Raw genomic sequence first — 23,986 nt, 5'->3', positions numbered from 1 at the left:
TACAATAATAATAACACCTTCAGACAGGGCCAGCTAGCACAGGGCTGTGTGAGGGGTCTGTGCTTGGGACAGGGCGGGAGCCGGGAGCCGGGCCGTGGCCGGCGCCTGTGGTGGCCAGGCCCAGCTGCAGCTGGCACCACGCCTAGTCTCCATGGAGATGCTCTGGGGGCCTCTGTGCATTTGCTGTGGAGGGGGCGGGGAGCCGCACGGCGCAGCCCCCTGCCCGGGCGCTGGAGATCCTGGGCAGCAGGGGCGCGAGGCTCCCTCCCTGCCGCCGTCAGCGCAGCCGGCCGGGCGCCGGCAGGGCAGCCCTGGCTCACTCACCTTGTGATCTCTCAGGAGTGGCCACCCCCTGGCCAGGGCCCTGAAGGCTGGGTTGTCCCAGAACTGGGGTGAAGCTAGTCGAGGGAGTGGGGCTCCCGATGGAGGAGAGTGGTATCAGGTAGGATCTCGCGGTGAGGTCACTTCCCGCCTCCTTTGTGATGCTGGGCACTCTGGAGTTCCGCGGGCTTGTGTGGGGGAGGGGCAGGCGAGGCTCCTGGGGGTGAGGGTCCTCCCCCACGAGTGCCTCCCCCTCCCTTCCCTTCCCGTTCCCCTGCAGTTACTTCTTTTTATGACGGTCTCATGGCTTGAACACAGAGCCTTACGCGCCTTCTCTCAGCTGGATTGCTCACAGCTGGCACGCTCCCATTTGAGCCATGCCTCCAGTCTGGTATTTTGCTGATCGAGACGGAATCTTATGACTTTTCTGTCTAGGTTGGCTTTGGACAGAAAGCATCTGAGCTCAGTCTCCTGAGTGGCAAGGACTACAGGCGTGAGCCACCGGACAAGCTCCTCTTCCTTTCTCCTCAAACCTTCAGTCTGATAAGCCCCAGGGGCTGCTGGGAAGAAAGGTGCTCACCTGGCCTGGGAGTTCCCGTCCCTGTCACCCGAGGGGGCTGGCAGGCCCCTTCCTGGGTCTTCTCTCCCTTCTAATGAGGGCGGTGGGCTCCCAGGGCCTTGCAAGCAAGGTGGGCCTTGCTGTTGCTGACTGGCGGGAGGGCCAGGCTGCAGGGCGGCCTAGCTGCGATGTCAGCCAGGGGTAGATGCTGCTATGCATGGTCCATGGGGAATGTGGGGCTGGAACCCTACCCTCGGGGCAGGCAGGCTGGCTGGAGAGGCAGGACAGTCCCTTTTCTACCCAGAGCTGTCCCCCAGGGTCCCAGATACCAGCCAGGGACCCCAGCCTACTTGCTGGGAGGGGATGGACTCTGGGCAGAGTCAACCTCAGCCGGAGCGCGGGCGCCCCATCCCAGGCCGCCCCATCCCAGGTGCCCCACCCCATCCAGGCTTCCCTGTTCCAGGCCTGACTTGGTTACCAGCTTCCAGACCCTCGGTCCTGCGCCCCTGAGTCAGTGCTGGCCTCGGAGCCCCCCCCCCCCCCCATACCTGGCATGCTGCCTCTGAAGGAAGGCCCTGCACTCCCTCTGCTGGGGGGCTTCCGTGAAAGGGCCTCAGACCCCTTACGTGCCAAGTGGGACTTGGGGGATTGGTCAGAGTGGAGGCAGATAGAAAATGCTGCCCAGTGGCAAGGCCAGTGTGTGGACAGGATGTAGCTGCCGGAGTCTGGGGCGGGTGAGGATGAGCTGGGGGAGGAGGCGCTGGGGGAGGGGGCATTGGGGGTCACTGCTGACTCCAGCCACTTCCCAGGCCAGGTCTGCCGTCTCTGAACTGGGCCGCTACCACGTCCATGATTTCAAGGGATTCACAGTTCTCCAGATGGACTGGGGGTGTGGCCCGTCCAGTGGACTTTGCCCGCTCAAGCACTGGTGTGCACGCGCGCAGGGGGCGGTCCTGGGGCAGGCCGGGGCGGCCCTTGCGTGGGCTTGGTCCCTGGACCACCTGTGGGGACCTGCCACGCCAGGGCTTCCTGGCCACGCCAGCCGTCACCTGACGTGCGTGTCCTGTGCCCAGGCTCCGGAGGGCAGCCCAGGTGACCGGGAGGACGTGGGCTCACCTGGGCATCTGGATGCCAACGGGAAGGAAGGTCATGGTCAGGCCTCTGGACACAGTGAATCCCGGGAGAGCACAGGCCTCTCGGCCCACCAGAGTCCCTGGGTCCTGCGGCCCCAGCCATACTGCTGAGATCAGTGGAGGAATTCTGCGGCAGCTCCGGTGATGTTTGCGGTCCCTCCAGCTCTTAGGGGAAAATGAGGTTGTGGAAGAGGAAGGAATGGGACCCTGAGACTCCGAGTGGCAGTGCGGGGCTCAGCCGCTTAGCGGGAGCAGTCCCCGGAGTCCAAGGATGCTGGTCACTCATCAGCCCTGGGAAGGCACAGCTCCTGGCGTGGGGACCGCGGGGTGTGGGTGGCCAGGAGCAGCTAGCTCATGAACCTGATACCTGCGAGAGCCTGGGTCGGCGGCCTGGATGCCCTGCGAGAGCGTGGGTCAGCACAGCCACTGTCTCCACTCACGGCATGAGTGACAGCAGGCTGCTTGGTAGAGAGAATCCTGGACATGGCGGTCCAGTGACCTGGGAGAGGTCAAAGGTCACCAGCGGCCTTCCCTGGGGCACCCTTGGTCCCGCGTTCTCTCAGCCGCAGCCGGGCACGTGGAGCGGTGACCCTGCGGCTGGCCAGTGGACTTGCAGAGCATGAGCTGCAGGGCCCTGGGCTCACGCTCCAGCTCAGTTCTGGACTCTTCCATTGAACTGTCAGAGGGTTATGGTTTGGGGACCTCCCTGGGCTGGGGACAGTTCTCTGAGACAAAGCCCGGGCTGGGCTCCAGTGGGCGGGGATGTGGGCAGTGACCAGTTCTGCCCCTCGTCATCAGGGTGGGGTGGCAGGGGGTAGCCGTGGGTAGGGGGTGGGGAGGGTAGCAGTGGGTCCCGGGGTGGGGTGGGGAGGGGAACTGTGGGTCCTGGGGTGGGGGTGGGGAGGGGAACTGTGGGTCCTGGGGTGGGGGTAGGGAGGGGAACTGTGGGTCCCAGGGTGGGGGTGGAGAGGGTAGCAGTGGGTCCTGGGGTGGGGGTGGGGAACTGTGGGTCCTGGGGTGTGTGGGGGGAGTAGTGGGGTGGGAGGAGGGGAACTGTGGGTCCTAGGGTGGGAGTGGGGAGTAGTGGGGTAGGGGTAGGGGAACTGTGGGCCCATTCATGACGCTGTAACAGAATACCTTAGGCAGGTGTTTTATTGGCTGGCGGCGGGGGGGGGGGGGGCGGTTGCTGCCCAGCATCCTGCCTGTTCTCACACAGGGTGAGTGGCCCTCGGGGCTCTTCTCAAGGGTGCCCTGATGGCCTCTACCACCCTCCTCCCCTGGGGGTGCGGATGGATCACAGGCAGCACCGGGAGGCTGAGGCTGAGGGAGACCTGGGAGATGAGCTGTGCGTGCTGCCTTTGGGGGGCTGGAGAAGCGAGGGTGGGGGTGGGGTGGGAGGCTCAGGGAGGTGGGAGGCTGGGGAGGAGGAGGGGAGGTGGGAGGTTCAGGGTTCAGGGAGGGGGTGGGGAGGTGGGAGGCTGGGGGGGAGGGGGAGGCTCAGGGAGGGGGAGGGGAGGTGGGAGGCTCAGGGAGGGGGAGGAGAGGTGGGAGGTTGGGGGGAGGGGGGAGGCTCAGGGAGGGGGAGGGGAGGGGTAGGCTCAGGGAGGGGGTGGGAGGTAGGAGGCTGGGGGGAGGTGGGAGGCTCAGGGAGGGGGAGGGGAGGTAGGAGGCTGGGGGGGAGGGGGGAGGCTCAGGGAGGGGTGGGAGGTAGGAGGCTGGGGGGCGGGGAGGTGGGGTGGGAAGCAGGGGAGGTTGTCCTGGAGCTGACAGGCTGAATGGTATCTGAGCATCAGGATGTTCCCAGTGGGCAGACGGGGCGAGGCGGGGAGAGAAGCCCAGGGCAGGGTGGGCACCTGGGTGCTGCCTGCCGGTCCTGCAGCGAGGGCTGGGGCTTCCCATGGCCCAGCCTGACTCTCGCTGTCCACCTGAGCCAGCAGGACTCTGGTCCTGACCGCGGCTCCGCGGCTGTTGGCAGATGCCCGAAGTGCCATTGAACACCCAGGGACCGAAGGATGGAGGGTTGGAGGCACTGGTGAGGATTTTCACGGAAAATTCTTGGGAAGCATAAAAGGATCTGGTGACTTGGGGCGGGGAAGGCAGGTGGGAAGGGACCTGGGGATTTGGGGTGTGGGCAGCAGGCGGAAAGAACCTGGGGATCTGGGGTGTGGGCAGCAGTGGGGAGGCCAGTGGGGGGGCACTGCCAGTTTCGGCTCCTGTCCCTGTAGGCCTTGGTGGCAGGCACCAGCCCCTTGCCTGGCCTCTGTGGTGCTGTGGCAGGCCTTGGTGGCCCAGTGGACAAGATGCAGGAAGGGAGCCACCTGCCACATCTGCCCACTTGATCTGGTGCCTGGAGGGGTGCATGGCCACCTCTGCCTGGGCCCTGGACTCAGCTGTCCGGGGGAGGGGGGGTGAGGGCGGCAGAGCCTGTGAGTGTGGCCGAGACCTCAGGAGGAGAGGGCGGAGGGAGTGGCATGGTGGAGGCCACTGCAAGTGTGTGGGGTGGGGGTGGGGGAAGGCAGGGCAGGAGTGTGGACTCTGCCTCTGTGACACCTTGGGTGGCAAGTGACAGGAGAAGCGGGGCCGGGGGGGGGGCGGGCTCCAAGCAGGAGAGACAGAGCGAGGCTGGGCAGGAAGCTTTTCACGAGGGGACTGCAGTTCTGGGCTCTGTGCTACACCCCCAGCATGGACTGGACAAGCCTCTTAGCAGCTTGGACTCTGCTCCCTGAGCCACTCGGGGACTGTGGGGGGGCTTTCTGGGCTGAACTCCTGGTGAAGCATCTGGAAGGGGTGACTCCATGCGGGCAGCCTCTGTGAGCCCGGAGGTCTGTCCTTGAGGAAGGCAGCCCTGAACTCAGGCTGGGCTGGAGTCTACCAAGGTAGCTTCCTGTCCAGTGAAGGCCCTCTGGGAAGTACATCTCCAGGGCCCATCGACCTGCAAGATCCCAGTCAGGGGTACCACCTGCAGCCACCAGGGCAGTGAGGCCATCCAGACACCCCAGGGCTGGGAGGGGCGCCAGGCAGGGAGCCTTGCAGACAGTGCCCTGTGGCCAGCCCAGGAGGTCAGCCCCTGGTCAGTGCAGCCGGCAGCCAGAGGATGCCTCCGTCCGCGCCCTCGCCTTCAGCCTCCTCAGGCCACCGTGTTCAGGGTCGATCAGGAGCCCATTCTGAGCGGCTGCCCAGGCCTCCTCGTAGCGCTGCCCCTCCAGACAGCGCTGTCCCAGACGTAGGAACGCATGGGCCACGCGCGTCCGACCTGGCCGCTCCAGCAGACGGCCCTGGGTCTGGGTGGGCGACAGCTCTAGGGCCTGGGCAAAGGCTCTTGCGGCCCTGTCCTCATCTCCGAGGCTCAGCAGCAGGTGGCCCCGGGAGCAGAGGTCCTCTGCGCGAGTCGGTAGGTCTCCGTCCCCGGCGCCGTCCTGGACCACATGGTCCAGGTCCCGGAGCGCCCTGCCGAACTCCTGCAGCTGGGCTAGGCAGGAGGCGCGAAGGCGCAGGTGAGCAGGGCCACCATCCGCCAGGACAGCTAAGGAGCAGTAGCCCAGGGCCTGCGCGGGGCGCCCTGCATTCAGGAGGGCGCTGGCTTCCTGGGCTGCAGCCTGTGGGGAGGGAGGGAAGGAGGGGGAGAGCACAGGGCTAGTGCAGGGCCAGCTCAGGGCCAGTGCAGGGCCAGCACAGGGTCAGCACAGGGTCAGTGCAGGGCCAGCACAGGGCCAGTGCAGGGCCAGCGCAGCGCCAGCGCAGGGCCAGCTCAGGGCCAGTGCAGGGCCAGCTCAGGGCCAGTGCAGGGCCAGCTCAGGGCCAGCGCAGGGTTAGCGCAGGGTCAGTGCAGGGCCAGCACAGGGCCAGTGCAGGGCCAGCGCAGGGTCAGTGCAGGGTCAGCATAAGGTCAGCGCAGGGCCAGCACAGGGTCAGTGCAGGGCCAGTGCAGGGCCCGCACAGGGTCAGCACAGCCTTTCTGGGAAGAGCAGATCTCTCCTCTGTGTCCCACAACTGGGAAGCTTTGAGCCCAGCCCAGCACTGTCCTTGGCTGTCTGGACCCAGGGCCTCTGGTGGTCACCTGGTGGTGGTCCTCCCCTATCCAGAAGACAGCATGGGCCTCCTCCCAGCTCTTGCAAAGGCTGTCCACGGAGCCCTCTGGTGGGCCCCACCCGAACACCCTCCCTTCAGACCTCCTGTAACCCTGGTCTCCGCCTGGCCAGGCTCCTGGGTGGCCCCTTGGGGCAGGGTGGTTCACTGCTTGGCTTCTTACCTCAGACCTCCCTGCCGGCCTTACTCCTTTGCTCTCCCTGTTTTGCCCCAGCAGCCCCTGGCCCCAACCCCGGGTGCTGGGGGCTTCCAGGAGGGCTGTGTGGGATCTCAGCCTCTGTGGGCTCCCTGGGGAGGAGACCAGTGAGGGTCCTTTCACTGGGGACTGGCAGTGGTCCTCATGGGGGCCAGTGGTGTCCTCATGGGGGTCAGTGGGGATCTACACTGGGATCAGCGGGTCTACACTAGAGATCAGCGGGGCCCTACACTGGGGTCAGTGGGGATCTACACTGGAGATAAGGGGAAACCTACACTGAGGTCAGCGGGGATCTACACTGGGGTAGTGGGGATCTATACGGGGGTCAGCAGGGATCTACACTGGGATCAGTGGGGATCTACACTGAGGTCAGCGGGGATCTACACAGGAAGCCAGTGGGGATCTACACTGGGGTCAGTGGGGATCTACACTGGAGATCAGCGGGAACCTACACTGAAGTCAACGGGGATCTACACTGGGGTCAGCAGGGATCTACACTGGGGTAGTGGGGATCTACACGGGGGTCAGCAGGGATCTAAACTGGGATCAATGGGGATCTACACTGGAGATCAGTGGGGATCTACAACTGAGGTCAGTGGGGATCTACACAGGGAGCCAGTGGGGATCTACACTGGGGTCAGTGGGGATCTACACTGGGGCCAGTGGAGTTTGCACAGGGGGCCAGCGGGGTCCATACTGGGGGGCAGCAGGGTCCATACTGGGGTCAGTGGGATTTGGCCTCCAAGACCCCTCCTTTGTGTTCTAATCCTGCCTGCACTGAGGCACCCAGCCCCAGTGGCCTTCTGTGCTAGAAAGTCCCTGCTCCCAGCTCAACTGCCCCCCAATGCCTGACGTGGCCAGGTGTCAGATGAGGCCTAGTGTGATCAGGCATGGCTTACTGTGGTCAGATGTGGTCAGATGTGATCAGGTGAGATCAGGTGCAGTCAGGTGTGGTCAGGTGTGATCTTGTGTGGTAAGGTGTGATCAGGTGAGATCAGGTGTGATGAGGTGCAGTCAGGTATGCCCTGGTGTGATCTTATGTGGTCAGGTGTGATCAAGTGGGATCAGGTGAGGTCAGGTGCAATGAGGTGCAGTCAGGTGTGATCTTGTGTGGTCAGGTGTGGTCTTGTGTGGTCAGGTATGGTCAGGTGTGATCAGGTGGCTCATGTGGTCAGGTGTGGTCTTCTGTGGTCAGGTGTGGTCAGGCGTGATCTGGTGAGGTCAGGCAGGGTCAGGTGTGATCAGGTATGGTCTTGTGTGGTCAGGCATGATGAGGTGTGATCAGGCGGTCTCATGGTCAGGTGTGGTCTTGTGTGATCAGGTGTGGTCAGGTGTGATCAGGTGGCTCATGTGTTCAGGTGTGGTCTTCTGTGGTCAGGTGTAGTCAGGTGTGGTCAAGTGTGGTCAGGCGTGATCAGGTGAGGTCAGGCAGGGTCAGGTGTGATCAGGTGTGGTCTTGTGTGGTCAGGCGTGATGAGGTGTGATCAGGTGATCTCATGGTCAGGTGTGGTCTTGTATGGTCTGGTGTGGTCAGGTGTGATCAGGTGAGGTCAGGTGCAATGAGGTGCAGTCAGGTGTGGTCAAGTGTGATCAGGTGAGGTCAGGCAGGGTCAGGTGTGATCAGGTGTGGTCTTGTGTGGTCAGGCGTGATGAGGTGTGATCAGGTGGTCTCATGGTCAGGTGTGGTCTTGTGTGGTCTGGTGTGGTCAGGTGAGATCAGGTACAGTCAGGTGAGGTCAGGCAGGTCAGGTGTGATCAGGTGGTCTCATGTGGCCTGGTGAGGCCTGGTGTGGCCTACTGTATGGTGCCTGCGGCCAGAACTCAGAGCCAGGGAGTAAGGGGCCTTGCAGAGGAGCACTTCCCAGTCCTGACGTGAGAATCCCTCCGTCTCTGAAGCCCAAGGCCTGTGTCCTGACCCCCTTGACCCTCCCCCTAACACCCAGTCTCCCTCTCCTAGCCAGGCCTGGTGTTGCGTGCTGGGGTGCTTTCCTGCCAGGTGAGGTGCCCCTGGTTGGCCCCTGGGGGAACCCTCTCCATCACTGGCTTCACCCTAAGAAGCCAGTGGCTGCTCAGGCTCAGGTGGTCACACTTGGAGCCCCTGCTTGCTCCCACCCCACCCCAGCTGCAGCTAACTCAGCAGGGGGACGTTGCCGCCTGAGGTCCCAGGGAGGGCAGCGTGGCCGGGGTGAGGCAAACCTGAGCGAGGCTCTGTCGCTCCGGGGCCTCCAGGAGACGCAGCAGGAACTCGAGGTCAGGGGCATCGGTCTCTGCCAGGCGCTGCAGGTCCCGGGCAGCTGCTGGCACATCTCGTCCCGTCTTCAGCCGAAGCAGACCCCGCCGGGCCTGGGCTGCCTCTGGCGGTGGAGGGGGGCTCAGGGCTTCCTGCAGGTGGGCACCAGCCTCCTCATAGCTGCCTGTCAGGTCCAGGAAACTCAGTCATCAGCGGGGCTGTAGCGCAGGAGTGCCCATGAGGGGGTCACCCTGCTGCCCCGCCCTCCCCTGCTCTGCCTGCTGACCAAGGTCCAGCTGGTAAGGGCACAACCAGCCCCAGGAGGGGACAGCACTGGCCACTGCACCTCAGGACTCCATGCCAGGAAAGTCCTGCCTGGGCACACACATGCCCAGAACACAGCCTGGCACCTGCTGGACATGGAGTGGACCAGGGGAGGGTCAGGTCGGGTCTGTGTGGCTGGAGAACCAGGAGAGCTGCCAGAGGGAGGGCTAGCATTCAGGGCCGCAGTGGAAACAGTCCCGGGCTCTTTCATTTCGCAGAAAGGCGTGCGGAGGCTGGGAGGTGGGAGAGGCTCTCCACGTGCCCACCCGGGCTGTCACATACCCAGTGCTGTCAGGATGTCTGTGAGCAGGACGTGCCAGGCTGGCTGGGCAGCATCGACTCTGACAAGTGCTTCCCCGACAACCAGGAGGCCCCTGGAGTCCTCGTCCTCGCAGGGGGCACTCGCGCCCGCCCGCTGGCCCAGCAGGGCCCGGCAGTGCGTGTAGAGGCCCCGGGTGAGGAGCGCCTGGGCTTCTGGCTTTAGAGAGCGGATCTCAGGGACCACGAGCTCTGGGTTGAGCTTCAGAGCAGAGACAATGTCCTCCACGGCCTCCTAGGGGAGAGGAGAGTGGGGTGGGTGTGGGGTCACCCAGCAGAGGCAGGTGGGCAGAACGGGAGTGTGGCCGGCGTCTTTCCATTCTCAGTTCTCCCCTTGGGGCCCCAGCGGATCTGCTCCACCCCGCCTCCAGCCTTCCTTTCTATCCTCTCCTGCAGCCATCTCCCCCATGACCTGTCTCTGGTCAGGCATTTGAAGGACTCGGCTCCCTGGTCTGTGTGTCTGCCCGACCTTGTGCCTACTGTCCATCCTCCATTTCAGCCTCCTGGCACTGCTACCTGCGGGCATGTCAAGGCCCAGCATCATTAAGTATACTAAGGACTGGACAGGGAGGGCTTGCCTGACAGAAAGCCCAACATGGGGAGAGGTGGACGTGGCTGGTGCACACAGGTCAGAGTTTCGGGGAAGCAGGGAGGCAGAGGGCAGAGAGGCCGGGCCTCTTTAAGAGGGCATGGGGGATCAGGGATCATCCGTTGATAAGGTAAGTCATTTGCAGCTGGCCTCTGTGGCTTTGTAGGAAGCTTAGGATCATCCAGCATTGTCCTCTTCCAGGATGGCTTTCACTGTTCACTGTCCCTTGAAATGTCATATGAATTTTACAATGCTTTTTTTTTTTTTCTTCTCCTTTTGGTGACTGGGACTGGAACTCAGAGCCTCATGTGGGCTAGGGAGGCACTACACGGCTTAAGCCCTATCTCCAGCTCTTTTCACCCTGGTTCTTTTTGAGATAGAGTTCTTGCTTTTTCTCCAGGGTAGCCTGAACCTTGATCCTCCTATTTACACTTCCCAGATTTAGTTGGGATGACAGGCATAGGCCACCATATGCAGCTTTTGCTTCGGAGATGGGCATTGCATGAACTTTTGGCCAGGATTGCTCCATAAACCCTGATTCTCCCCATCTCAGCCTCCCGTGTAGCTACGATGTCAGCTGTGAGGCCATGGAGCCTGGACAGCACGGGGTTGACTGCATGGAGTTTGTAGACCAGTAGTATTAAGCCTCCTACCCTGTGAGTGTGGGATGTGTTTCTGCTTATTTGTGTTTAATCCCTTTTATCAATGTTTTGTAGTTTCTGTTGTATACACTTTTTGAATTTATTTTTAGAATATTCCTATGTATTTTGTTATTTTTAATACTATTGTAAATGAAACTGCTTTCTAAATTTCCTTTATGGATTTTTTTTTTGTAGTTTGTGTGTCATCAAAAATGCAGCAGGTGGAAGTGGCGTTGTGGCTCAAGCGGTAGAGCGCTTGCCTTGAGCTGAAGAGCACAGGGACAGCGCCCAAGCCCAGAGTTCAATCCCCATGACTGACCAAAAAAAAATGCAGCAGGTTTTCATGTGCTGAGTTTGTGTCCTGATGCTGTGTGGAATTCATTTGAATTCCAATAGACTTTTATTTATGCTTTTCATGGAATCCTTACTTATATATCATTTGTAACAAAGCAACAAAAGTAGTTTTGCTTCCTCCTTTCCCATTTTCAAGCCTCATGTTTCTTTCTCTTAACATAGTTGTGGGTAGAACTTTTGCCTTGTGTTGAACAGTGATTCAAGTGTCCGCCCTGCCTTATTTCTGACCTGACCTCATTTGGTCTGATGTTCACTGTTGGTTTTCATATGCATTTTATTATATTGGGGGTAATTTCTGTCTATTGTTAGTTTGGTGGTTTTTTTTTTGGTTGTAGGGCTTGAACTCTGGGCCTGAGCGCTGTCCCTCAGCTCTTCAGCTCAAGGCGAGCACTCTACCACTTGAGCTACAGTGCCATTTCCGGTTTTCTAGTGGTTTATTGGAGATAAGAGTTTCACGGACTTTCCTGCCTGGGCTGGCTTTGAACCGTGATCCTCAGATCTCAGCCTCCTGAGTAGCTAGGATTACAGGCGTGAGCCACCAGCGTCTGGCCTGCTGAGTGTTTTTAATCATAGAAGAGTGTTAAGTTATGTCATATGCCTTTTCTGTTGAGAGGGCCTTGTGCTTCCCAACTTCATCCCATAATGACATGTAATGGAGATCGAACCATCCTTGCATACCATCAACAAACCCCTCCTGGTCATGGTGTATAAACCTTTTGCATGCTGCTGAATTTGTTGTGCTAGTATTTGTTGAGGAGTTTAGTGTCAGTGCTCATGAAGGATGTCTGTGTGCTGTGTCATGTGGCTTTGGTGCCCCAGGATGCTGGGTCAGGATGAGTTAGGAGGCACCCTTGCTCTTCTATTTGTAAAGAAAAGTTTGAGGATTGATGTACTTTAAATGTTTAGTGAGCTCAGCTGTGAAGGTCCAGGGCTTGTCTTCTTGTTTCCTTCTCTCCCTTTTTCTTTCTTTCCTACATCTTGCAGTGCTTGGGCTTGAACTCAGACTTGCTAGATGAGCACTCTACCACTGGAGCCATCCCTCTAGCCCATCAGGAAAGTTTTAATGACTGGTTAAATCTCTACTAGTCATAGCCTTGGTAAATTTTATACTTCTTCGTTCAACTTTGTCCATGCCACCATATCATGTAGGTTATCCAATCTGGGTGGTTCTTTTTATAGTTCCTGAGGCTGGTGATTTGAAGCAGCTGCTTCTCCTTCTCATTCTCTTCCTCCGCCTCTTCCTCCTCCCCCTCCTCATCTTCTTCTCTTTCTCCTTTTTCTTTATAGGGACTCATACTCATTAGGCAGGTACTCTACCATTTGAGCTACACTTCGAGCCCTTCTGTTTTCAGATAGGGTTTTACTAACATTGTCCAGGCAGCCCTCAAAACTTGATCCTCCTGCCTTTGCCTCCTGAGTAGCAGCAGGAGGTGGGATTACAGGTGTGGACACTGCTGTGTTTGTAGCATTGGCATCTGTAAACATCCCAGCATCACTTTGGTCGTGTCTCACACGGTACTGTTTTCATTTTAATTCATCTTTCAGCATTTACAATGTTCCTTGTGATTTCCTCTGCTTGGCTGTCTAGCAGCCTGTCCTATAGGAGAGGAAACTGAAGCAGGAGAGGTGAAGCTCTCTAGCTGAGGTTTCCCACCTGGGTCTGAACCCTAATGTCTTGAGTTCCTGTGCCTGTGCTCAGGGGCAGGCCTGGGGAAGGCATGGACTTTGTGTCTCTGACGTGTGAATGGGGTTTATTCCAGCCAGTCTGGCCCTTGGTATTTCATTTTGGACTCAAGTCCTATATGTACAAGGCCTTAAATATATAACATAAATATCACTTAAAAAAAAACAAGTATGTTAAGCTTAAATCAGAGTCTGAAAGTTTCCATTCCTGTGTGGCAGACATGACTAATCAAAGCTGATACTTCTTCCTCTGTACTTGCTCTACAAACCCTTTGCAACACACGAGTGCATATATCCCCCCACCCACGCAGCTGAGGGGCTACCTCAAGGCCCACACCCCATTAGAGGGACCCTTGCCTCCACTGAGGAGTTAGTTTAAACAAGAACCCTCCACTCACCGAAGGGCTTAAGTGCTATCTATCCATGCAGACTGTGACTGGGCTCACAGATAGGCAGAGCTCCCTGGGGATGTGGTCCCATCACCCACAGTGCAGATGGGAGGATGGGAGACTCTGGTCTTAAAGCTCATGATGACCTGACCCTGCTTGGCCTCCCCAGAAGGAAAGGAGGGCCCTGGGTCTCCCCCACCCAGGTCAGGAGGGCAGTCTGGCACCTGCAGCTGGTCCAGGGCCAGGTACACCAGAGCCCGTCCGCACAGAGCCTGCACGTTCCTTGGCTCTGCCCGCAGCACAGAATTGAAGTCAAACATGGCGGTCTTCTTCTGGCCCAGGAGCCCATAGCAGCGAGCTCGAGTGAGGAGGGGCTCGCTGGCCTCACTCCCTGCAGGAGGCATGTGTGTTAGGACATGGTTGTGGCTGGGCCCTCCTCTGCTGTCCCCCTGTGTCCCCTCATCTGGTGTCCCTCTGATGCCCATCCTAGGTGGGTCCAGATTGCAGGATTCATCCTGGGAAGCTCTCACCCCACGGGGCAACAAGACAGGCTGGCCTGGTTGCTGGCCACAGGTCAGGTGGGTGGGGTCTGGTGGACAGCTGGAGGCCATGCAGTGGACTGAGGCAAAGCCAGGGGAGGCCCAGCAGGAGCAGCTCCTCAGAGCATGGCATGAGTGAGAGGAGGTGAGGCCTCTGTGGAGAAGCCAGGGAGGAGGCCCTAAATTCTGGGAAGAGGAGATCCTCCCTCAAGGAAGACATCGCTGCCATGCCCCTCCGGACGTCTGCTGGCCCAGACCCTTCCAAGCCTTGATCGGATTGTAGAGAGAGCCAGGGCCTTGGCAGGAGAGCCCTTGGTGAGGAGTCCCCACCCTGCTCACCCATGTGTGCCCCCAGGACTTGTGGCCAGTGCAGCACTGTGGCTCTTGGGTAGGTGGGAGCTCCTACCTGCGGCAAAGATGGCCAGAGAGAGGTAGGCGATGGCCTCCCTGGTGTGGGCCTCGCTGTCCACCCCGCCTGGCCGTGCCCGCAGGATGCTCAAGGCCCGGGTGTGGCAGTGGTGTCTCAGGAGCTGTCTGTCCTCAGGACAGAAGATGTCCAGGGTGGGCTTCAGGCAGGCCGTGTCTCCGGACTGGACCACCTTCTTCACCAGCTGTGGGGACAGGAGCAGAGTGACCCCTGACGTCCCTTCTGCCCCAATGCCCCTTCTTACCTTCTGCTCCGTGCCCCCAGCATACACGGCTCCCATCTCCCTCGCTCCTCCCCTCCCCATGCCGGCATCGGCCCCCTCTCTGCTTCATTGCTGAGCCCAGGTGGGCCCAAGCTTTGTGTGTGGGCTCTCAAGGGAGGCTCTGGTCCTCACTTGCAGTACTGGGCAGGGTGGGCTCAGGGCCCCTATGGCTCCGATTCCAGTCTCCTCTGTCCCAGGAGGTGGAGACCTGGCTGGGGGGAGGTGGGGATGACAGGCGTGAGCTTGCAATCTCTAATCTACAGAGGCCCAAGGAAGTCATTCAGAAGGTGTGGAGCAGGAGCTCAGGCCTGGCCAAGCAGGGTCAGTCCATGCTTGGGGCAGGGCAAGACCCTCAGAAGACAAAAATGTCTCTCCCCAAGCCACCCAAGGGTTCCCAGTGCTGTCCCCTGCTGGCTGCTGGTGCAGATGCGCTCCCAGGGCGGAGCAGGACAGCGGATCCAAGAGTGTCCTGCCCTCCAGGGGGCCCTCCTGGGCCAAGAGGACCAGGACTCCAACCAGGCCAGAGAGAAACGAAGAGGCTGGCAGGTGCCTTAGCCCAGACTCCAAAGCCTGAAGTTCTCCCAAATTGGCCTGTGGGTCCTGGCACAAATAGGAAGGGTCTCTCCGCACAGGTGTAAGGAGGCAGGCAAGGCTCAGGGACAGGCTGGGCCCCTTCCGCTGTCCACTCCCCATCCTGGGCACAGGCATGCCCCAGCCTAGTGTATGTGGGATCCAACCTTGGCCCTTTTCTTCATAACCTCTGTCAAAGCAAATGTGAAGTATCTACCGCGCACAGGAGCCTGCCAGGCTCTGGGCTTCTGGCTTTAGTCAACCCCCACGACACCCATAGACACAGGCACAGGTGAGGAGTCTGAGGGTCGGAAAGGCGAGGGCCTGTGCAGGTGGCAGAGCCCGGGCTGAAGAAGCCACAGAGCCAAGGCTGGAGGAGGCCCGTGCCCTCCACGGAGCGGTGCCCAATTCTACCTGCCCGGCTTACTCACCTGGTTGGCGTCATAGAAGAAGCCCCTCCGCAGCTGCAGCAGGGCCAGCCTGGCCAGCACAGGGCCTGCTTGGGGCCTCCGAGAGAGGGCCACCAGCAAGCACCTGTGGGCTTCCTCCAGGCGGCCCAGGCAGTACAGGCAGTCGGCCACCAGGAGGCGCGATGTCTCATCGTCCACGTCCAGCTCCAGCAGCAGTGTGGCCAGCTGGTACACGCCCTGGGCATCCCTGCAGGGAGCGGGGCTCAGCGTGGGCGAGCCCCTTCCCTGCGCTCGTTCTTTGTCTGTTCCTGAGGGTACTGGGTTTGAACTCAGGGCCTCCTGTTTGCCAGACAGGAGTTCTACCACGTAAGCCATGCCCCCAGCCCTTTTCGCTTTGGTTATTTTGGGGGAAGGGTCACCCACGACTCTTGTGTAGCTGGGACCCCAGGTGCATGCCTGGCTTGCTGGTTGAGATGGGCGTCTGGCAGGCTTTTTGACTGAGCTGGCTTCACACCCCCCATGCTCCAGCTTCTGCCTCCCAGGGAGTGTGGATTCCAGGTGTGGCCTCCCTGCAACTTGAACAAGGGAACCCTACCCCCGAGGGCCGGCCTGGACGGCTGCCTTCCCACTGGGCCTCAGGGGATGGCCCCCCTTTGTGTCCTCAAGCCCCCAGGTGCCCCTTCCACGTGGTCTGCTTGGCCACCACCCTCTGACCATGTCCACCACTCCCACAGGGTGGCTACCACCCCGGGCAAAGCCTCAGAGAGGCTTTTGTTCCCGTACAGGGGCTTGAACTCAGGGCCTGGGTGCTGTCCCTTAGCTTTCTCACTCAGAATGGCTATCACCTGAGACACAGCTCCATGTCTGGCTTTTTGGTGGCTGATTGGAGATTAGAGTCCTGTGGACTTTCCTGCCTGGGCCAGCTCCTACTGTGATCCTCAGGTCTCAGCCTCCTGGGCAGCTGGGATTTCAGGCGTGAGACGAGGCTATGCACCCCTCTGACCCTCACCCCAGAGCCTTGAGCGAGTGGCTCACCCTTCCTGCGCGGGGCGCTCCATCCGGGTCTCCGCCGCCTGGCCCCCGCAGCCGGGAGCGCGCGCAGGCCCGGGGGCCCGGGCTCGCAGCAGCATCCCGCGGGCCTCCTCCCGCAGCACGGTCAGCAGCAGGCCCCGCTGATTCCAGGGCACGAAGGCCTTGGCGGCCAGCAGGGCCTCCTCGGGGCGCAGCCTGCACGCGGTGACATAGTCCAGCGCCCCCAGGAAGGCGTCGCCGGCCAGCGCCCGCAGCAGCCCGCGGCCGCACAGCGCGCGCGCGCAGCCCCCGGCGTGCGGCGGCCCCCGCGTCACCACCGCCTGGAAGTCCTCCCGGGCGCGCCGCGCGTCGCCCGCGTGCAGCGCGCAGAAGCCGCGCAGCGCCTGCGCGGGCGCGCGGTCCTCGGCGCCGGGCCCCGCCGGGCCCCCGGGCCCCCGGGGCCGCAGGAGGCGATCGCACAGCGCCCGAGCTCCGGCCACGTCCCCGGCCAGCAGCAGGCACTCGGCCAGGCGGGTCCCCAGCGCGGGGCGCGCGCCGCTCGGCGCCACGCGGAGCAGGACGCGGAGCGCGCGGGTCACCGGAGCCAGCAGCTCGCGCCCCGAGTCCTCGCGGAGCGCAGGGCGGCTCCGCACGGCCTCCTGGAAGCGGGCGAAGCCCAGGTCCGCGGCCTCCTGCGCCCGGGCCCGCACGCGCGCCCGGTCCGCGGCCGAGAGCAGAGCCTGGAACTGCGCCCGCGCGCGCGCCGGGCTGCGGCGGAAGGCGTCGTGCAGGTCCCGCAGCGCGTCCCCGCCGCGCCCGTCCAGGAAGAAGGCGGCCGCCGCGCGCGTGACCAGCAGCGCGGCCAGGCGCTCCCCTGGGGACGAAGCGGAGGCGCCTCGGGTTAGCGCCCGGACCGGGCCCGAGTCACCAGCCCCGGAGCGCAGGGTCCAGAAGCCCCGGGACCGGGCGGGAGAAGAACCAGGTCCCCCACCCCGTCTGCCCCCCGCCCCGTGTGCCAGCAGCACCGACCCCATCCGTGTGCCAGCAGCGCTGACCCCTGCCCCATGAGCCAGCAGCGCTGACCCCCACTTGACAGCCGTGCAGCGATGGAGCCCTGAAGCCACAGGACCCCCCAGGGCTGCAGGCCTCAGGAATGCAGTGAGTGCCAGGAAAGACCCCACCTCCAGGCGAGTGTGAGCCTTCCGTGGCTCTGTGGTGGGCAGAGGTCACCTTCCCCAGGACCCAAGTCACAGAGGTCAAGGGTCACCTCACCACCAATCCCCTTGCCCAACGTAGTGTATGATGAAAACTGAGGCATTATTTCTACAAGGAAGTAATCCAACAAAGAATTATTTCTATGAAGAGTTAATTTTACAACCAACTGTTCACAAACGGACCTTCCTAAGCCACATGCCGGTGGCTCACACCTGTCATCCTAGCTACTCAGGAGGCTGAGATCTGAGAATCACAGTTCAAAGCCAGCTCAGGCGCGAAAGTCCATGAGACTCTTACCTCCAATTAACCACCAAAAGCCCAGAAATGGAGCCGTAGATCAAGTAGTAGAGTGCTAGCCTTGAGCAGAAAAAGCTAAGGGACAGCATCCAGGCTTTAAGGTCAAGCTTCAGTACTAGCACAAAAAAGAAAATTATAAACCTTCTGTTTGCACCAAACTATAGAAAATAAAGAGGTCAATCTACAAAGGTAGAAAAGATATTTTTCAAATAAACAATAGGCTAGAAAAAAATGCAGAATATCAGAAGCCTTCTGACCTAGTGATAAGAAAAAAAAAATCCAAGAATTAAGAAGGGCTGGGAATGTGACTTAGTGGTAGAATGCTTGCCTAGAATACATGAAGCCCTGGGTTCAATTCCTCAGCATCACATAAGCAGAAAAAAAAAAACGGAAGTAGCTCTGTGGCCCAAGTGGTAGAGTGGTGGCCTTGAGCAAAAGAAGCTCAGGGACAGCAACCAGGTCCTAAGTTTGAGTCCCGGGACTGGCAAAATATAAAAGAAGAAGAATTATTAACGAGTGCATTTCCCCATAGAGAAAGCAGATATCCCATAAAACACGTGGAGGATACTTGACATCACAGTAATGACACAAATGTGTGTTAAAGCAGTGAGAGCCTGTCACCTTTCTACCCACCAGACTGAAAAGAAACTAGTGAACCTACTCGTAATCAGGAAAATGGAAATTAAAACAACAGTGGCATAGCAGCGTATGTCTCTCCCTGGTCTGTAGTGTTAACTTTACAAGAGAGGATCCAGGGTCTGCTAATAGTGTAACTGCTTCATTGGGTGCATGATCCATAGGTAACAATAACTAAAATCATGTGAAATACCGGAAGCCACTCCTTGAAGCCATTGCACAGCACCCAGCGCAGGCAGACACTGAAGCTGTCCCTGAAAGCCGGGACGTGTGGCAGAAGTTTGCAAAGCTTGTGCCCTTTGCCTTTGCCAATTCCTTAATTTATGTTTCAGGCACAAGAGAAACCTGCAGCTTTATTGTCCTCAGATGACATAAGACAGAGCCCAGAGCCCTGGAAGTTAGGAGCCACAGGAGGGGTAAGATACAAAACCCGTCCATTACATCCGCTTACGTCCTGGGCAGACCGCAGAGTCTTACAGGAAAACTAAGTGACCTGTAAAATGCATAAGTGGTTCTGGAACTGCAGAATGTCCAACAGTGACAAACGCTTGCAATTCTAACTACTCAAAAGACAAAGGCAGGAGGATCAAGGATTTCCGGCCAGCCCGGGTAAAGATAGTGAGTCTGTATCTCAAAAACAAAACACAACCACAAAGGTCTGGGTGTCTAACCCAAGTAATAAGTAGCCTGAGGCCGTGAGTTTAACCCTCAATTTAAAAAGGGAGCTAAATGGAGATGTTGACCCTCAGAAGAACAAAAGACAGTATTTGAATTTGAATTCAACCAACTGAACTTCTTACTGAAACAAAGCCCAACCCTAGTCAGAGGGCCATACCTGAACCCAGAGGCTCTCCAAAGCCTTAACCAGACATCTAATGTGCAATTTAAAGAGATACCAGATGGGGCTGGGGACATAGGTCAGTGGTCTGTGCACACCTGCCTTGTCTAAGAGCCTGGCTTTGATCTCCAGGACCAACACACACACATACACACACACACACACACACACACACACACACACACACAGCAAAGAAGCAGAATAGGCTAGTGAGCAATGCTCACCTGTAACCCCAGCACGCAGGAGGATAGCAGGTTTGAGACCAACCTGGTCTAGTCTCTAAAGTGAGTTCAAGGCCAGCACACATACTCCATAGCGAGACCCAGCATCAAAATTAATAAGTCCTGAACCACAACCAGAGGAAAATCAACAGAAGCTGACTTCACAGTAATCCAGATGCCAGAGTTAGCTAACGAAGGACTTTAAAGAAAGTGAGTATAATCAAAGTCTAAAGAAATGGGGTTATAATGGATAAACAGATGTAGAATCTCCATAGATCAACAGAAACAATTAGAAAGAGCCAAACAGCTAGTCATGTGGCTGATGCCTGTAATCCTGCTACTCAGGAGACTGAAATCTGAGGATCACAGTTGGAAGCCAGGCAAAGCAGGAAAGTCTGTGAGACTCTTTTTTCCAATAAACCATCAAAAAAGTCAGAAGTGGGGGTAGCTCAAATGGTAGAATGATAGCCTTGAGCAAAAGAAGCTCAAGAACAGCACCCAGGCCCCTGAGTTCAAGCCCCAAGGATGGATGAGCGTGTGTGCGTACACACACACACACACACACACACACACACACACACACACACACACCACACGCTCAGGGTCAATGCCAGGCTCTGAGTTGAAGCTCTAGTACCAGCAAAAATAAGTGAATAAATAAATAAGAACCAAATGCAAACCCTCGAGCTGGAGTTCAGGCTATGGGGGCTGCCAAGTTCCAGGACAGCAAGTACAACATAGTATCAGCCTGGCTTAACAAGAAAAGACAAAGGAAAACGTGGAGACAGTAATTGGAAAGTGCAATGAATGAAAGGAAAAAACAATCAGAGCAGAATGGAGACAGAGGTCAGCGGGGCTGAGGGCAGGAATGACGTGATGGGAAGAAAAAACAAGGCAAGTCTAGGAGATGTGAGATTGCAGGATCTAATGTGGGGGGCGGACTCTCAGGTGGGTGCGTGAATAATGGCCCCCCTAGACCCTGGGGTCTGTGGCGATGGTAGAAGTTGGGGCTAGAGCTGCTTTTGCTCAGGACCTCTGCTCCGACCTCCGGCTTTGGCTGCCGGGACTGGACGGGTGACCCCGTTCCTGGGTGGGTCAGGTCGTGGCCCTGCTCTGTGGCCACCAGGGCCGAGGTGCTTCCTGAGGTGCTGCTGCGCGGCCCTCTGTCCTGCTCCGCCGGGGACATCTCTGTTTCTCAGGGGGAAGCACTGGGCTCCAAGATGCCCAAATAAGACAGAAAACCACTTAGCCCCTCCCTTCCTGGGAGCGGTGTCCCGCGAGGTTGCCAGGGCCCGGCCTCCGCGCGCCCTTGGGGTGAGGGGCACGGAGCCCCTGCAGAGGAAATGCCACCTTTCAAGCCAGTGGCTGGAATGGGGGCCGGGCCAAGGGGGTTTCAGATGAATTTCCATTGGAGCCCGGAAGTGGGGCGGATGACCACCGACCCCTGAGGAGCAGCGCTGCTGGCACACGGGGCGGGGGGGGGGGGTCAGCACTGGTGGACACGGAGGGGACAGTGCTGCTGGTCAGCTCTGCTAGCAGAGGTTGGAAGAATGTCTCTGTCCCCCTGGCCCTGGGGTCCCTGAGGGTCCACTCACTGCCCCCCTGGGCACCCCGTGTCTCGGAGGCCCAGGGTTCTGTGCGGTGTCACGGAGCGCCCCCTGATGGTCTATGGGGAGCGGTGCAGGGACGGGCCTGGCTGGTGTGGACACGCATTTTCCATCCGGCCCAGCCCATTCTGCCTGGCCCTTCCCTGCGCCTTCTCAACCAGCTGATGATTTCAGGTGTTTTGTTTGTTAGAGCGAAAGAAATCTAGGGAGGTCAGGAGCTCCTGACACCCATTTTCCAGTCTGCCCGTCCCGGCCCTCCCCACGCCAGTCCCTGTGCCAGCTCCCGCCAGCCCCTGCTCTAAGTCTACCCACCATGGTCACTGGTCAGCAATCCTTTCTCCCTGATCTCAGCTCTGCTGTCTCTTCTAGGGACCCCGTGGCCTCTCCACCCTCCCGGCTGCCTCCAAGCCTCCCAGCTCCCAGCAGGTCTGTCTTCCCTTGGGCTTCTATTCTACACAAAACAGCCGGAAGAAATTCAGAAGGCACACAAGGGAGCCCCACATGCCACAGTGCTCCGAGGGTAAGCTCCAAAGTCCTCTGGGACTTAGCCACGCTGCCCACCGGCCGCTTCGGTCCTGATCATTGCATTCCACGGGCTTCGGCGTGTGCCATTTCTGCTGCCTGCCACCCTCTGGTCTCAGCTCAGACGCCACCCCCTCTGAGGAGCCCTCCCTGATCACCGGCGACCGCTGCACTTTGCCTGCCCCAGTTTTCAACACACACTTGTGGGCTCCCCACTTGGGTGCTTGTGGGGGACCAGGGCCTGCCTCTGCTGGCACCGTGGTGTCACCAGCCCAGGCTCCACCCCTCCTCCCACCACAGCAGGACGTGAGGCCTGGCTCACCCTCGTACCTTGGGGTTGGCTGTCCATGGCGTCAGCCTGCAGGGCTTGGCTGCAGGCCTCCAGGCAGGCCTCAAACTGGCCTCCGCGGAGCAGAGCCTCGGGGGATGAGGCATCGCACCAGGTGTTCCCGGGGTCCAGGGCTGCCAGGAGTCCCCGGCAGTGCGACTCCGGCCCGCTGGCGCTGTCGGTGGCCTCCGCGGGTCCCGAGATGCGGTCTCGGAGCGCGGTGAGCAGCGAGGGGAGGTAGGGCAGCTGGTGCGTGCGAATGAAGGCCACGGTCCGGGCTGAGCTGGAGGCAAAGGCCTGGAGGTAAGCGGCCACGCCCTGGCCGGCCCGCTTCCCCTCAAGAACCCAGGCCAGGGCACGCGTGAGCTGCAGCTCCAGGGCCTGGGGGGCGCAGGCGTCCAGAAGCTCGCCACAGCGCTCCGCCACCTCCTCGTGGTGCCCGCAGGCCAGCAGGCCAGCCAGCACGTGCAGGACGCGGGCGGGGTGGTCCGGGCAGAGGGCGGCCAGGAACGCAGAGGCCAGCGTTCCCGTCAGTGAGACCACCGCCATGCCGTCCCAGCAGATGGCAGGGATCTGGCTGTCCCCACAGCACCAGGCCTCCAGGGTGGCCACCACGGGGCCTCCCCGGGCCTCGGCCAGGGCGGTTTGCACAGCACGCACCGCAGAGGGGGCGTGACAGCTGAAGGCGGCCAGGTAGAAGGCGGTGGCCAGGGCTGGCTCCCCGAGGGCCAGCTGCTGGTCCCCCTCCCGGCAGAGGGAGGCCACCAGGGTCTGGGCGGACGTCATCTCTGCGGCCTCCACTGGCCCATGTCACCTGGAGAGGGGACTGTGGTTAGCTGGCTCCCTGGGTGTCCTGTCCACCGGCCTGCAGCCTCCGGACCCCTCCTGCTGAGATCCCAGGGTGGGTGCGGCCGCCGGGTGTGGGGACCAGGACCCAGTCGCTAAGGGCTCTCACGGTGCTCCCTCACGGCCGGTCCACAGCCGGGCCCCGGCCCCATCCTTTGCCCCTCCCAGGACTCAGAGGCCTCCTGTGTGGTATGGGACCTCAGGAGACGGACCCCCAGCCCGTGCGGGTGGGAGGGGCCACAAGTTGAGTGGCTCGAGGGGTCGGAGGCCTGGCCGTGGGTGGGGCAGGAGGTGCCTGAGGGGGGTTCCGTGAACCTGCCGCTCTTCCCTCCCCACTATTGCCAAAGGACTAATGGGACCCGTAATTTTCCATTCACAAGTGCCTGTTGCCCAGGGTCCCCAGCGAGCCCCTGACACAGGCAGACACGCGTGCACACACACACACACACACACACACACACACACACACACACACTTACTCTCACTTGCCTTGGCCGGTGGGCACTGGGAAGGTTGCGGCCCTGGAAACCCTAGTTCTGGGGACAGAACTGGCACCCCTGGCCCGGCCCCTGGCACACCCCCGGCCCGGCCCCCGGCACCCCCAGCCTGGCCCCTGGCACCCCTGGCCCGGCCCCTGGCACACCCTGGGCCCAGCCCTTGGCTCCGGCAGCCGCTCCCACGGGCACAACGCAAAGTGGGTGGCTTGAGGAGCTCTGGGTTTCCCGGGAGAGGGTCAACACTTGAGGTTGCCTGACTGCTCGGCGGCGCCCCCTGTGGCCAGATGCACTCATGCCACGCGCGCCCCAGGCCGGCTTCCCCCTAGGCTGGGGACCAGGAGGGAGCCAGCGCCCGGACACCCTTGAAGAGGCATCCCGGAGCCTGCCTCCGCGGCTCTGAGAATCTCCTCGCTTTTCACTCGCGCCCTCTCTTCCCGGGGTCTCCCACCCGCGCGGCGTCCCACCTCCACCCGCTGCTCCTGCTCTGGCTGGTGAAGGACGGGCCTTTCTCCACACCCAGCCTGTTTCTGGCTGGTGAAGGACGGGCCCCTTTCTCTACGCCCAGCCTGTTTCTGGCTGGTGAAGGACGGGCCCCTTTCTCTACGCCCAGCCTGTTTCTGCGTCTCTCTTCCTGCTCCCGCTGGAGCCTGGCAGCCAGGGGAGCCCAGGGCAGCCCTCGAGCCTGGCACAGCCTCTCCGGGCTGCAGGACCCGCACAGTCCGCCTCTCTCCCAGTGAGGTCCAGGTGTGGACTGAGGTCAAGAAAGGGGCAGCTGGGAGCAGTGTTTTAGGAGCCACTTCCCCATCCTGCGGGACCAGGAAAGGGGAGTAGGGGGCCGAGGGGGGATGGTCTGAGAATGGGGGGCTCTGTGGAGGGTGGACCAAGAAGTTCCAAGCTCCCAGCAAGGTCTGCTGTAAGCACGCCCCCTCCCAGCTCA

At 60.2% G+C, this 23,986-nt stretch overlaps 1 protein-coding gene across 1 annotated transcript; it reads right to left on the bottom strand.

Moving 5' to 3' along the window:
- Positions 1-5,084: 5,084 nt before the first annotated feature.
- Ttc34 (tetratricopeptide repeat domain 34) lies at positions 5,085-22,492 on the bottom strand. Its single transcript, XM_042701905.1, has 8 exons — positions 21,709-22,492; positions 16,067-16,916; positions 15,053-15,278; positions 13,769-13,973; positions 13,048-13,214; positions 9,132-9,402; positions 8,492-8,709; positions 5,085-5,609 (listed from the first exon to the last, which is right to left on the bottom strand). The coding sequence occupies exons 1-8, from the start codon at positions 22,490-22,492 to the stop codon at positions 5,085-5,087; spliced, it is 3,246 nt and encodes a 1,081-aa protein (XP_042557839.1).
- Between the last annotated feature and the right edge of the window lie 1,494 nt (positions 22,493-23,986).

Source organism: Dipodomys spectabilis, unplaced genomic scaffold (assembly GCF_019054845.1).
Source record: "Dipodomys spectabilis isolate Male_0828 unplaced genomic scaffold, ASM1905484v1 ptg000299l, whole genome shotgun sequence".
Taxonomy (NCBI): domain Eukaryota; kingdom Metazoa; phylum Chordata; class Mammalia; order Rodentia; family Heteromyidae; genus Dipodomys; species Dipodomys spectabilis.
Note: the sequence above shows the minus strand (reverse complement) of the source record. Positions and strands in the feature narration are given on the sequence as shown.